The sequence below is a fragment of the Helicoverpa armigera genome, chromosome 14 (assembly GCF_030705265.1).
Source record: "Helicoverpa armigera isolate CAAS_96S chromosome 14, ASM3070526v1, whole genome shotgun sequence".
Taxonomy (NCBI): Eukaryota; Metazoa; Arthropoda; class Insecta; order Lepidoptera; family Noctuidae; genus Helicoverpa; species Helicoverpa armigera.
Window position 1 is genome coordinate 11,960,854 of NC_087133.1, and position 16,412 is coordinate 11,977,265.

The window sequence follows — 16,412 nt, forward strand, 5'->3', positions numbered from 1 at the left end:
GTCTCATGAAAACTGATGTTATAATATGAATTGCAATTACAATGTCCGGACAGGGGACTAATTGTAGAGAACTTGGAAAACTCATCGATGAAAGTTATGGAAGGTAAACTAACTCTGGATAGTTAGCTATTTTTATTAATTTTAAAAGTTCATCATCATCATCATCATCATCAGCCTATCGCAGTCCACTGCTGGACATAGGCCTCTCCAAGTGCACGCCACTGAGATCGATTTTCGGCTTCTCGCATCCAGCTCCTGCCAGCCGTCTTGCGCAAGTCATCACTCCACCGTGCCTGAGGACGTCCTACACTACGTTTGCCGAGGCGTGGTCTCCACTCTAGAACTCGTTTACCCCAACGGTTATCGGTTCTGTATGTTCGGTATGGCCAGCCCACTGCCACTTCAGCTTGCTAATTCGGTAGGCTATGTCGATGACCTTGGTTCTCTGACGGATTACCTCATTTCTGATGCGATCCCTCAGAGAAACGCCGAGCATAGCTCTTTCCATAGCCCGCTGAGCGACTTTAAACTTGTGGACCAGCCGTACCGTCAGTGTTCACGTTTCGGCTCCGTAAGTCATGACAGGTAGGACGCACTGATTGAAGACTTTTGTCTTTAGGCACTGTGGGATCGACGATGTTAGGACTCGACGTAGCTTCCCAAATGCAGCCCAACCCAACTGAATTCTCCTATTCACCTCGTCCTCAAAGTTGTTTCTACCTAACTGCAATGTCTGCCCGAGGTATACATATTTCCGAACAACTTCGAGAACGGCGCCGTGTATCGCAATCGGTTCCGGTAGAACATGTTCATTGAACATGACCTTGGTTTTGTCCAAGTTCATCCGTAGGCCGATGCGTAGAGAAGATTCAGCCAGGTCGTTCAGCATCTGTTGTAGGTCCTGCAGCGTTTCCGCCATGATGAAGATATTTAATTATAAATATTAAATAGTTGTCTAGCTGTATTTAATCAATTTGGAAAAAAAACAGTCTTAGGAAGCCACACTATCCCTTGGTGACATAGGCTAAGTATATTTTATCCGGCTATGGGGAGAAGTTCCCCTAGGCCGGTAAGTACCTATTAAATCATGATAATTCTGCATGAAATTAAAATAAGATTTAAATATTTTCTAGGAGAAAAGCGTTTATACCAACGTGTAATGAATCAGGGCAAGTGACGTCAGATAACAATATGATATTATCAAGTGGCGATGGAACATCCAAAGCTGTAAAACAACCAATTCAAATCATTGGAGTTATTCGACGCTAAGAATAACACTGAAGTTATTGATTTGACCAAAAGCTAAAGCTTTCGTATAAAAATGGGAACGATACCCAAACTATATAAAATGTGAAAATAGATTTTGACATTAGTTTTGTGAATCCAATGCTGTTAGAAAATGAAGATACCTATGTTTCAAGTATTAAACCAAAAGTTTTGATATTTGTGTTCTATATTTGTTTTTTTTTTGGATGAATTTTCTCCTTATGCCAAATATTTGGTTTATGAACCCCGTTACGAAAAGGCACGATTAAAATCTCGATTGGCATATCATCACTAAACCCCTACCTATGTCGCGCACAGACAAAATCAAATCTGTGTTAACGAGAAAAATATGAAAAGTGAATAGATTCAAGCCATCAATCTTCAAAGTCTGGCGAGATTAATGATAATGACGAGGCACCGAGGTGGTCTGGATCACGAGTGTTTATGAGACGTGCCCCGCCAGGTGTCGTGTCAGACGAGATATTATCATTATAAGGCGTCTTGATCACGTGAGGGGGCAAAACTTAGCTGTACTTACTTGAAGAATTAAAAAAATAATGTTCATTTTCCACTGCTATCAAATTATTTTCTACTCTGCCTTTTTCGATGATGAGGTAGTTTGAGGATGGCTTACCGAGAACCAGACTGCAAATATTTGCTTACATAGGTGACTCCTAGCATTTTATGCCCGCCGTGCTTGGATGATGTTATGTTGGCTTGCTGTCGACCGCGAGTTTCGTCTGAGATCAAGGACAACGGCGACATTCTGTCTGGTCTCATTCCATCATAAATGAATAACTAAAATACTAATATGGTTTTTCAACTCGAATAATATACGATTTTCTTTTAAGAAAGTGTTTTATATTAAAAAGGAAACGAAATCTTATTACAAAGGCTCTGTAAGTCATCTGAAAAGGTTTCACACATTTCCCAAAACGCAACAGAGCCATTATTTAAACTCCAACAATACATAAAAGACGTGGAACTTCAAAGGCCCAATTCTCCAAGTTCCTCACTTAAAACAGGTACTAATAACTTGTTCAAATTAAGAGATTTCACTTAGATCTGTTGAACGCATAATTGAAGTCTGCGAGAGAGTTTTAACGGTCGGTAATTAGATAAATTTGTGTATCCGCACGCTCTCCGTCGTCGACCGCAGCTAACAAAAATTTACTGAACGTTTCGAATTTTATCTGCATGTTAATTGGTCTGGAAGTTTTTCGAATTTTTGTGGATAACGAGGAGTGCTGAATGTTGAAGGTAGATCATAAAGATGCCTATTAATTATATCTCTATAATAGATATGAAATGCTCAAAGAGGTCATCAAAGGACAACTTATATTTTATTACATTTTTGCGCTACAACTTCAATTTTACCAGTGTTTGCGCTGTTCGAGTTTTTAGATACCAGTAATTTATGACCGTTCATATTTCGTAATATATAGAATCCAAGGAAAAGTGATTCATTGTTCTGCACACCGAAATTAAAAATAACTAATGGCAGTATTAAAATTTCCCGAGAATTATTCTCTGTTCAACCCACTTATACGAAATAACGCTAACCATTTTATCATTAAGAAAGTAAAAAACCCTTTAGAGTTAATAAAGTAAAACAAACAGACAGACAATGTAAACGTAGGTGCGATTGCGGCTGCGCTTGAAAGCAATTCCTTGTCCCACTGAGTGGCGCAAAGAAGCAATTAAGATGAGAAAACGCTTGTACACGCCCTCTCTGCCTTGAGCGCCGTCCATGATATAGCAAGACTGCATGTCTTTCTAATATTATTCTTGCATTTAGATACGAATGAATTAAGGCTTTTCTTTTCTGTGGTATTTTCTTCAGATGTAATTTCATTTAGTAACAATGGTTCTGTATTTTATCTAATTTAGGAAATGATCAATTTAAACAGGTGAGAGTGTAATATGCAGAATTTCAAACCCTGAACAAGTTTAACTATACTCTATGTTACATTCTACTCTTCGGAACTTTTGAGCCATGTAATAAATTGACGGATAGATACTTTGCAATTTAAGTTCGAAGTCTTACATTTTATTTTTCGTTTTAATTCTTACGTTTGATTTTATTCTTTTTCCTTAGAACTTGCCCTATTTAGACTACGTTTTATTTTAAACAGCTACAAATTCAAAATGTCAACTACAGTATGAAAACTAACAATCCTAAACTATCCCTAACATTCCAAAACTCTTAACAATGGCCCATAAAAGTGAGTTTGTCATGTAACTCAGCTTTACGTGATGCGTGCAGTATGTTGCACAAAGCTGTCATAGCTCGAGGAGGGCTGGCTGCGACCACTCGTGCTAAGTGGTGACATGCTGAGGCACCGGGGCTCCGTCTTACTTACTGTGAGTCGCTTTTTATTGTTCCCTAAGTGTTTTCTTTGCAAGCTAAGGTTCGTTTGAAACTGTTGTTTGTGTTGGTTCGCCTTGTTCTTGATTTGTGTGATTAGGTTGATTTAGCTGCATTCTGTATTGTTTTCTACTTTTATCCGTATTTGGCATTTTCATTCATTTATGTTCTGGTTTTTCAGTTAATATTATCCCAAGTAGGTTTATTTACTTTGTTGAGTTTATTCGAATCGATAATTACAGATACATAGTTCCATGTATTATTTCCTAATATTCTAATATGAATAGTGTCTGATTATTTTCATATTATTTTTAGATACTCACCTTCGTCTCACTATCATCAGAACAACTAAGTTATTCCGATGGCTGGGTACCCGTGTCACACGATGCTATTTACAATCAATTAAGAAGGGAGTCTACACATTATCCTGTTTACCTAACAACAAACCTTCCCATTCATCATGATTACTTGAATTTGGTGGAAAACGAAATTAATTCACGAAGAGAAATAAGAAATTTCATGGAATCTACGGAATTTATTAATGAGAAACCTGTTGAGAGTATCACTGAAGTAACCTTAAAAGAGGTAGATAAAACAGAAGAAAATCGCAAGGAATTTTCCAGAAAAGCTAAGAAAGTTCGGGATCATGACAGTGATGTTAATATCGATACAATTTTGGCTAAAACTAATATTGATACTGAAGTAAAACATTCAAGTAAAGATGATCCTGTAAACGACATTTTAAACATTGCACCTGCTGCAAAATCATATGAAGTAACTGAAAATACAGATAAAGATTTGCTTTCAGAGGATAATACTACAACCGAATATGGATATGAATATAAACCACCTACAAACAAACCCCAAAATTTAACTTCAACATTTTACCAAATCCTATCCAAATATAACATCAACACTGACGATAACTTGCAAAATTATGACCTATCTCTACGGAATAAGGTTCAAAATGCTCCAAAAGCTGCGTATCGGATTCCAGTACCGTATAGATATAACAGTTTGGATCATCTGCCCGTGGATCCATTGCTGGCTGTTTTTCTATCAAACTATGGGTTCTACTTACCAAGTTTGTATGGGATCAATGCTAATTATAATAATTTGTACGGCTATCTGGCCTCTAATAACATTCATAATAACAAACCCTTCGGTTTGTATAAAATCTTCTCTGATACTGATTCATGGAATTAGAGTTTGATGTTATTATTTTGTCAGTCTGAATTCGTATTAATTATCAACATTAGTTGCTATTTGTAAGTATAATTTAATTAAGAGACTATTTGTAATTTTCTGAACACTACAGCAAAATATTATTTGACGTTACCTGCCTGGTTCTTTAAATTCAATCATTTTAATAACTAAAATATGGAGCTTTAAGCATTAACCAACTTTTAATTACGAAAAATAACTTCACAATTAAGCTTTTAAACCCTTCACCATATTAAGAATAACAAAAATGGACAAAAGGACATTTTTAAAAAAGCAAACGAAGTACCGCATCAACTGCATAAAGCTAGTCCAGCCAACAATGAACGTTATGTGGCAAATCTTAAGATTGTAATTAGATTGCGGGTCGGTTAAATAAAGGCTGGAGCTTGGAGTTGTTCCAACAGCCACAGGCGTGACAGTTTCATAGCGCGTTGTGAAAAGTTGCCTTTGTACAGGAGCCAGTTTGCACCACTTTTTATAATGCTTTTTACTCGTTAAACGTCCCGGATTTTGTTTCTGAGACTTTAAATCTTGTTAATTTTGGATTGTTAGTTAAGTTTATACCCGGTACATTATAGCTTAGTTAAATTATTGCGCATTTTATGAACGCTACTGCAGTTAGGTATTATGCACTTTGTCATTTGCATCGTAGACACTTAAATTGTTGTTGTTTATCTTACTTAAATATTTTATGCTATTGGTAACCGATATTATAGTTATGTACTTCTTTACATTTATGACTGGACATTATGCGTTATATACATCGTCTGCCTAGCCATTTCCCAAGTATATTTTGGTCGCTTTCCATTCAAAAATGCAACCGAGTGACTACCTGCCAAATCTTCTCAAGGTTACGTTTTGATTTACACAACATTTACTTCTGAATAAACAATATAGCCCAACTCATCAGGGTATATTATTCGTAACTTCCACATGAAGTCCTCATGAGGAAAACGGAACAAGAGCTCATCAGAGCTCGTCGAATCGCTCTCCGCAATCAGATCTTATACATTCTTGTAAACATGTTTTCCGCATCGTTGAAGACTTGTGAAAATCAGAATAGATTTATGGAATACATTTTGTTATCAACTAACTTATACATAGTACTGGTTTATTTGTCGAAATTCAAATTACAACGAAATAATTATGATTGAACTTTCTTCACCCTACAAGCTTCAATTATGCCAAATCTTACGTGTCTATGTAGGCAAAATGTTTTCTCCCTGCGTATTACCATATTATAGAAGACCATCTTGCGCTCGCGGTACTATCCCCGTCCCGAGGGAACTACTTCCCACATATCGATAAAATTGTTATAGTAACTCTAAAATAAAGCCAGTAGTTTTTGCATGAAACAGTTACAAAACATACATACATGCAAACGTCTTTACAGACTTTTGCCTTTATATTTTTAGCAGGATATCGCAGTGCCATCGTCTGTACAAACCAATTTTCCAATGTGTAAGTTATCTTATGAACATGGCTGAATGGAAGCCAGTGTTCATATTTGGGTATTGCACAGCAGACGGCGACTGCATTTCGTAAAAATTTACATGAAATCGTATTCTGATATTGCTGTCCAATTTTGCACGCACAATGTGTTCCTCGAATTTATCTTGGAAATAAAAATGTTTTAGTAAATGTGTTGTGTTTGTCGAAAATGTGTAATTTAAGAGTAGCAGTTGCACCCAATGGCCTTGTCCTTGTTATAACTCAGGGCTAAGGATTATTGGTGTGTGTGTGGGTAGGCTGTACCCAAACTGCGCTGGAATCACTCCAAGCCAATAAAATGGCGGCCGGACTCGATTGTCTACTCCATATAGGATTGCACACTTTTAATATGTATTCTGTATGCGTCGCTGTTCGTTGTTTGGAAGTTTATGTGAGATACCAGACACTGGAAACTGTTATTTATTAAAATTGGTATTTTTTCATTTAAGTTCCTTAAATAGTGGGGATTTAGGGTGCATATACCTACTTATGCCGTGGTCAAAACTGGAATACCTAATACCTATTTGTCCTCTGAAACCTTGTCCCAAGTCATAAACCTTTAAAACATCAACCACACAGAAACATAACCATTAAGTATTAAAAAACTATTTCACACAACGCCTCACTCAAAGTCGAAGCAACAATATATAAGGATAACCGAGGCAAACTGATCAGTTTGTATTATCTAAACTAGTTGAGTACAAAGCAGCACGTAGTTATTGTGCGTACTGACCGGAAAAGTTGGCGATTCCCCGCTCTGCCCGGCTGAGGACAAATGCTGTGAAAATGTTACATTTCCCAGCTGACACTGTTACCCGAGATATCCAACACTAAATAACTTGGTGTAAATCTTGTTGCGAAGTAGTTTATATTAATTTTGGTTCAGTTCGGTTGGGCAGTTTTGCGAGAATCTTCACTTAACAAGTTTATGCGTTTTGGTGAAAATATTATGTTGTAGTTTTATTTAATGTTTCTTCTTATTCAGTCTTAAGAAAAGAGTAGTTACAATATAAGTCTAGTATAGCATAGATCAAGTTTGATAAAGCATAGTAATCAAATAATAACTATTAAACCTAGACTAAAAACCTAACCTAGGTTAATGCGTAATCTGATTAGATTTCTCAGCAACTGCTGATATACAAACCACGCAGAGCAATAAATGTAAAACCAATAAAACTGATACTTCCATGGAAACAAATCGTCGACCTCTGCACAGTTCACTTCTTACACATAAAATCTACGTAGTACTCGCTCGCAGTTCCATACAGCTCGTGAATATATGGTGGTGGTCTCCCTTTACTCCTTGAAGAAATGTCCTTGTCCCCGATACGTAGTGGTTTATTCATTAGCAAGCTCTGGAAACGCGCCCAATAAACTGCTGATAAAACTCCAACTGGACCAACCGCACTTTGTTCTCTGGAATCCAGATATGGTAGAAGTTATAAACTGGATGTAAAATTGTTGTAAAGTCTCCTTTTATGTTCGCTTGTTGGGTTTGCTGTAAACTGTGTTGAAACTCAATTGAAAAATCTGGTTTTTGTAAAAAAAAAAATTGTACAGTAACCTGGTACCATATGACTATGAATTGTCATGTGTTACCTAGGAATCTGTATCATTTACAATAAGTATTTTATTCTGAAACTAGCTTCTGCCAGCGACTTCGTCCGCGTTAGATTCGGACTTTGTGCAAAGTGGGTAAGAAATAATAAACACCAGCTTATCCAATTATCTAAATCTATGCGTAGGTAGTACCTACTACTTCACCTAAAAATAAATAAAATGTAAACTATTCTTAAAAACCAGAAGCAGGTTTGTTTAACGAGGAAATTACAAGAAATAGCTTTAACATGAAAATCAACTAAGATAAGTCAAGAACGCGGCAAAATTGCATTCTGTCAAACGATAACATGTCTTGTCACAATGACGTTCGAAAAAAGAACCCTCCAAGCATAGATGCACGGCTGAATGGCGAGGTGTCTATGGTCGCTCGTCTCTGCTGCCCTCTTTGTAACTACTGGCAGCTAACACGGCCTCTCCTGACACCCTGACGTCCTCGGCAGGATCTGGGTGAGCCTGGTTGAGTCTCGGAACACCTGCACATGCAATAAGCGAGTTGGACCTGGCTCAATTTCGTCATATTTAAATCTCGTTTGGATATCGTGCTCGTCATCGTTTTTCTGAACAATGACACTTTCAGAATAAAAATTATTCGAGGACTTACAAACCTCAAACAAAGTACTAATCCATTTAAAGAAAGAAAAATAAATAACATCATTTTTAAATCAAATAACAAGTACAAAATGAATAACAGAACACTGGTATACCAACCCAGCAACTCGAAAATAAATAACATCAACTTTAAATAAAATAACAGGTACAAAATTAATAACAGAACACTGGTATACCACCCAGCGACTTGAAAATAAATAACATCAACTTTAAATCAAATAACAGGTACAAAATTAATAACAGAACACTGGTATACCACCCAGTGTAAGTGTGTCGAGTGTAAGGCTGAAACATATTAGTTGTACACATATAAACACACAACATACAAAGAAATCATGTAAATTATTAACCTGGTTTGGAGTGTAAAGCTGAAACATATTAGTTGTAAGAAGAAACACGATTACTTTTACTGATTAGTTATACCGTGAGCGCAAGCACGCACTTAAGCGCAAAAAAATGTGTTATCAATCAAGAACAAATACTTGAAATATACGGAAGTCATAGTCAAGCCAGGGGCTCAAAATATACGGAAGTCATGGTCAAGGCAAGTCATAGTCAAGCCAGTTGTTCAGACTATACGGAAGCCATAAGCCAGGGGCTCAGACTATACGGAAGCCATAAGCCAGGGGCTCAGACTATACGGAAGCCATAAGCCAGGGGCTCAGACTATACGGAAGCCATAAGCCAGAGGCTCAGACTATACGGAAGCCATAAGCCAGAGGCTCAGACTATACGGAAGCCATAAGCCAGAGGCTCAGACTATACGGGAGCCATAAGCCAGAGGCTCAGACTATTCGGAAGGCATAAGCCAACAGAACCAGCAGTAGCAGCACAGCAGCGCTCGTGCCGCGACCAGGAGCACCGGCAGAGCAGCGCTCGTGCCGCAATCAGCAGCACCAGTACAGAAGCGCTTGGGCCACGACACGGTCGTTACACATTCTCGTGTATAAGTCTGCGAACAAGCACTTACGACATACATTTCGTTCGGCCACTTCTGACCTTCAAAATCTTTCGTCAAATCTGGAAATCTTTTCGCTCTCAAAGAAATAAATTCAAGGCATAACTTTGAAACTATGTCTCAGAAATATCATTATTACTAATCATGTGTCAGCAACGCTGAAAACACAACTACCATTGCGGTTTTGATAAGTTACGTGTAGTTAACTTCACTTCAGCTTTTGCTACACAGAATACTCATAGGTGACAATACCAATGGTTGGTACATTATTACACATTGTTCCATTAAATACAGCTAAGAGCATAATTACTTCCGATTTGTAATCAAAACAATAGAACAGATCACCTGACCTCAAAGCATGATATGCCAGGTCTACTATCCACTGGCTTTCATTACCGGAGTATGCCAAACGAGATACTGGCCGTCAGCACTCCGTACAGCATGCAAGCTTGTGCAGCAGCACAGCACCCGGGGAGCATGAAGTGTCACAGCACTCTTACTATGTCAAACGACACAGCACCTGGAGCGCTTACACCATCACCTCACACAGCTTAGGCTTATCGTCAATACCTGTAGTCAAAAGACAAGCAAGCAAGCATCTGGCTAAGGCAACCAAACGTTCAATTAACAGACTCTCAAGCATTGTCATGTTACAGAACCGAATTACATAATCAGTAAAAGAAAATAAAAACTAAGGTCTGAAAACAGACTTTCAATTTGTAAATTGTAAAATGGCACCAAAAATCTAGAGCCTGATGCACAATTTTAACTATTCCATTTCAATGAAAACAATTTGAGTAAGTCAATATCAAATCAGTGTGCATTTATATCACAAAAGCAGTAAACTTATATTTCTGTGTAGGTACTTGTTGAAACTCTCATGAGCAGAAAGATTAGAAATAAATATTATTGGGCTCATTTACATAGTAAGCCTGTTAGTTATCTAACTCAAGTTCTCATACACATTCAGTATGTCTTTAACCAATAAACCACCAAGATGGATTACAAGACATGTATTACATAAAGGCTAAATAAAATCGGATTGATCTCACCATTCACATACAGGTAGGTACATTACAGAATTCTTCCCATAACATCTGGAGCATAGTAGGAGCAAGGCATATTGTTCACGGATACCACAGCAATACATAGGCAGAAACTCATTCCACCCAAAACACACGAGAGCAGCATCAGCGTACTAAGCTCGAGCAATTCTCGAGCTGCCTGCATAGCATTTTGAATCTACCGTTGCGTAGATTGCAACGCACTGTGATCCATTACAAAATTAAAATAGAACGGCAAAAACTTCGGTAATGGCGGATATCCTTACACCGCGTCGTACTTAGTAAAAGTGCCAATGAATCTAAACTGAAATCAAAAACTTTATAGTGGGAGTGAGACTATCCCACTTCTGATCTTAAAAACCAGAAGCAGGTTTGTTTAACGAGGAAATTACAAGAAATAGCTTTAACATGAAAATCAACTAAGATAAGTCAAGAACGCGGCAAAATTGCATTCTGTCAAACGATAACATGTCTTGTCACAATGACGTTCGAAAAAAGAACCCTCCAAGCATAGATGCACGGCTGAATGGCGAGGTGTCTATGGTCGCTCGTCTCTGCTGCCCTCTTTGTAACTACTGGCAGCTAACACTATTAATAATTTGTAATTTGAACATATAGGTACTACCCGTGCCAATAAAGAATGGGATTAGAAATCGCGACAGCTGTATTTACCTCTCGCTCATGTGCTATAGTGTATGGCAGGCGGGTTGTATCTACCTAAACATTACCAAAACCACTAATAGGTACTTTCCTATTTTATAAAATATCAATAAAAGAAAGTTAAAAGTAAATTATTTAAAACCTAAAAGTCGCTCTGATAAGCAAGGTTTGTTAATATCAATTATTTTCGGCCAATAAGGTTAACACTGAACGTCTATTCGCATCAATCGCATCAACCGCCAAATATTGTATGAAGCTCGCGCAGCCACCGCGCCGCGAGCCGCGTCGAGCTCGGCGACCGTTGCACAAAAATGATCCTTATAGGTAGCATGATTCAGTATTTACGCGCGATGGCTTATTACCTTATTTCATGTATAACTTTGGTGTTTCTTTACCGACTTATATGATTCTTTTTTTATTGAATAGGTAATAATGTTAACTTTTTTTAATTAGTGTGAGTAAGAGTGTTATAAAAATGTAATAGTAGACAAATGTAGTCAGAAAGCTCCGAACTTCTAAGCTATCGAGAGTTAAACGTGTTATTCTGAGCCAACCATAAAAGATAGACATATACCGTCATAGTATATTTTTTACATAATTTTAAGGAGTACATTTCCGTCATACATGTTTTCTGTGTAGCTTTAATCATTAAGGCTGCACACGCGACAGAAGCATAAAAAATGGAGTAACTTCTCCCGTTTTCCCAACATTTACCTTCACTGCTCTGCTCCTATTGATCATAGCGTGATGAAAAGTATCCTATAACCTGACCAGGAGTATAAAGAATTATTGTACCAAGTTTCGTTGAAATCCGTCTAGTAGTTTTTGTTTCCATAACGAACATACAGACAGACAGACAGACAGACAAAAAATTTACTGATTGCATTTTTGGCATCAGTATCGATCACTAATCACCCCCTGATAGTTTTTTTGGAAATATATTCAATGTACAGAATTGACCTCTCTACAGATTTATTATAAGCATAGATGAAAATTATCTATCACATAGTCATTCAATGCCTATAGATGCTAAGAAAACTGGATCCTTAAATCGATTATCGTTTCCATTTTCGTAGTTATGTTTCACCAAATATACTACCATTATTGGTAATTATAGTTTACGTTGTAAGTATATAAGTTAGAAAAGCAATAACCGCTAGTATCTCACAACTTAATCCGCTATAACAAACTTATTGCTTCTCTCGATGTGAAAACTTCAGATTTACTTCTTTTTATTTTGCGGCCAACTTGGTTTACCGACTTTAATGAGCCTGATGAATCGTTTATACTTAGTGTTACTTAGTGGAGTTACTCAACTAAATCAATACTCGTTTGAAGACGCTTGTTTGAACTCGGCTGCATCTGCATGCAATGACTCATCTCTGTATCTCTTATATTGAACGAAGCTGGTTTTTTGATGGGAACTAGCTTCCACCAGCGGTTTCTCGTGAATCCCGTGGAAACTCCGCGCCCCTGGATAATAGGTAGCCTTTGTTGATAAATAGGCTATCGAGAACTGTAATTTTTTTCGGATCGATCCAATATTATAGATTAGTGCTTTCAACGGACTCATCAGCTTTGTAATTTTAGTTTGAATAAAAGTGTTGTCTGCTTTTTCTAAGTTAACTATTGCCCTAGTTTAGCGAAACTCATATTTTAGTTTCCCAACATTACTTACTTTGGAAAGAAAATCCCTTCCATAATAAAGTCCTCAACTCAAAACAAAAAACCCGAGACAAGAAATACATAGTCTGAAGCGTGCGTCATAATCTTGTGAACGTTGAAGTGTTTGCTATGCAGACCACGCGGCTCACATTCAGCAAGTCCTGCCATTTGTCACGCGTAATGTTAGCATTTAGGGAGCGTATCATACGCCGTAGTTTGACTTAAATACGTATCTACTGCAGACTGACGGATTTTTGTTACGTTTAAAGTCGTTGGAAGTGTATCAGATTTTTTTTATCTTTTAAATTGTGTGTGGTTTCAGAGACTGTCTGGCTATTTGTGTTTTTTTAATTTTGTAATAGTAATTTGAATATCTGTGCTCCAAAATGAGTTTATTTTTGTGTAAATTATACAGAATTTGTCATCAAGTAACTAAACGTTTATTCTGCAAACGGAAAATACACTGAGAATAGGAAAAAATGTGGGTAGCAGATACAAAAGTTTTTATAACACAAGAATTTTGAACGTCACGATTCAGTGTGTGTTTAAGGTTGCATCGAATGGGACCAGCTCAGCATTTGTCGGGTAGAATATTCTGCTGGATCCCTGCAATGCGTGGACCAATGGGAAATGAGTGCAATAAGTGACTCAGTGAATGAGTGAATGAGGAGTGAATAGTGGTCAATACCATGTACAAAATAAACGAGGTAAGTGTAAATTAACATAAACATTACATTTTAATCCAACATAAAAAATACATTTGTTCATATTTCCTTAACCCTATCCTACACAAGTACATAGTCACATGATACAGCAGTGGAATGCAACTTGAACCGCGTGTCCCGAGCGCGACGGCCCGGAAAATGTAGTTTACGCTCCGCTTTTTGCGCTTTTTTCGCTCCCGAGCAGAGCGCAACGAGCGATGGTTTGGAGTGATGCCATGTACGATAAAAATCACAATTTTAGTTTAAAATGGATGGCTGCATTCTGTCTGTGTGTGAAGCTGTTGCCATGATTGTTACACCGTTGTTAATGAAACTGTTCTAAATGTGTTTTGAATTAGTCATATGGGCAACTATGTTCTGTGCAAATAGTTTTCCTTTCTATAGCTATGGAGTGAGCTAGAATCGTTGGTCTGTTTGCATCTTTTTTCAGCAGCTTATTCCGCACCCCATTTTTACAACATTTTACAAAGCAACAAGTCATTTAGTTACTTTTTTATTCAAAGCCTCGGTATTCTATTTCTTACAAGCCTTAATCCCTTGTACCTCGGTGTTTTACATCTACCAACTTTAATATTTCCCCTATAAATATTCAATGGGGATTTTTCATTAAGATTTTTTTGTATCATTAGCCAGGTTTATTATTTAGAGAGGAGGGCTGCCCTCCGGTCCTCCGGTTGAGGGTCGGATAAGTTCACTCATAAAATTTAAATTTAACGCTAATACTTTTCTTATTTGGAGTTTTTCTCATCGTAAACATTGGGCAATGTATAATTTAGTACTTGGCGAGGTTTGCTTTGATTAAATAATTATTTTACGGATATCATTGTTATGTCGAATACAGTTTTCTTTATAACGTATCTCATACACATATCCAATTGAGTGCAAAAGCCTCTATATCAATAAAATTATTGGCTAAAGTTTAGAATTATTTCATAGGCCTCACCTACTGCCATCCTAAATTCCAATACCACGTGACTTAGGCATTGAGACTTGCCTCTTACGCCTTCTTTACCAGTACTTCCTTGAGCGACCTCTCCTAGGTAGTTCAGTAAACATAAAAAAACCCCCGACTCAAAAAAAGTACGCAATAATTATGACAAAAGATTAAAAACGCTAAACCCTATAAAAAGCAAAAAATAACTTTTAACACTACGTAAACTAAATTTTGTCGTGTCGGGGGACCGCTCTAATTCATTACTTTAGATACGTGTTTTTTTTTAAACGAATATCGTAATTAGGTAGGTATCATTTGATTTATGTAATTATTTATGAAGGTAAAAAGCGGTCCCCCGACACGTCAAAATTTAGTTTACGTAGTGTTAAAAGTTATTTTTTGCTTTTTATAGGGTTTAGCGTTTTTAATCTTTTGTCATAATTATTGCGTACTTTTTTTGAGTCGGGGGTTTTTTTAAATTTATAATTTAATTTTATTTCATGCTTTTTAAAGGAGCTCCTTAATTTTTCCTTCTTTCATTTAATTTATTTTATCTTAAGATGGGGTCGCTATATGCGATCTCGGCCAAAGGAATCTGTTTAACAATTCTCATGACAAACTGGCTCTGGGAGAATTGCACAGATTGAGAAACAATAAAGATTAACCTTTGGACATTCTAGATTTTCAGTAAAAATATAAATCGGTTTATCCGTTTCATTCCGGCATTCCAGGGTTTCATCCGCCACATCCCATTTCCAGCATCAGGTTCTCGTCAATTGAAGAGAACTAGTCAAGACAAATTCAACGAGCCCAAACTCGATGGGTTTACTAAAAGGCAGTTCAGGGTTACGTCTCCTACCTTCGTGCCCTAACAGCAGACCAGCTCAGTGGTTCCAAAAGACATTAGTGTTTCAAATTTCAGATCCCACATATACTTGCAAGTAAACTGAGCGTGTAACATTCCTATCACATCTAGCAAACGAGCTGATGACCTTGAAGACCTGAACCGATTTCCACCAAACATAGCTAAGAACACTCCCGACTGACATACCTTTTAAACAAAAAAAACCGCATTACAATCGGATCATCCGTTTGGGAGCTACGATGCCACATACACACACACACACACACACACACACACACACACACACACACACACACACAGACACGTCAAACTTATAACACCCCGTCGTTTTTGCGTCGGGGGTTAAAAATCTATTCGGAACCTTTTGTTTACGTTTAATTTGCAAGCAGCGAAAGCCTCCGCAATAATTCACGGTGCATTTAAAGCAGATTGCCGCGCAGCCTCAACAGCAGGACTAAAATAAAACCGTTCCGGGCACTATAACAATAATCGTGGAGTACTCCAAGCTACTTTATTACTTTCTTCTCCCTCAAGTGACAGCCATTTGTTAGAGTGCCTCGGATTATGCACAAGTGCCCTCCGCGCTTCTTAACTACCTAAATTCTAAACAGATTTATTTTCTACATTATATAAGTATGTTCTTCTTCATATTTTTGTTGCGGTTTATGGAGAATATTTTTGTGGGTTCTGTTGGGGTGGTGGCTTTTATTGTCTTAATAACGATTTAGGGGCCGTTAGCATTAATGTTGAAATAATTGTGACTTTATGTGTCTCGCTTTTGATGTTTGAACCTGATAAATAATAACAGATGTTGGCAATTAATAATTTGTGAAAACCTATAACTATCACATCAGAAAAATATTTCCTCATTCCATATACCTAATGTTATAGCGCAATTAGAGCGATATCAAATTCATTTCATCAGTAATAATGTAAATTGCTGCTCAGCTCAACTCTTCAGCA

The 16,412-nt window shown here is 37.3% G+C and overlaps 1 protein-coding gene across 1 annotated transcript; it reads left to right on the forward strand.

Annotated features, from left to right (window-relative positions):
* The first annotated feature begins 3,541 nt into the window (after positions 1-3,541).
* LOC110378406 (uncharacterized) lies at positions 3,542-6,787 on the forward strand. The gene is made up of 2 exons (XM_021337641.3): positions 3,542-3,630; positions 3,950-6,787. The coding sequence occupies exons 1-2, from the start codon at positions 3,598-3,600 to the stop codon at positions 4,838-4,840; spliced, it is 924 nt and encodes a 307-aa protein (XP_021193316.3). The 5' UTR covers positions 3,542-3,597; the 3' UTR covers positions 4,841-6,787.
* The last annotated feature ends 9,625 nt before the right edge of the window (positions 6,788-16,412 follow it).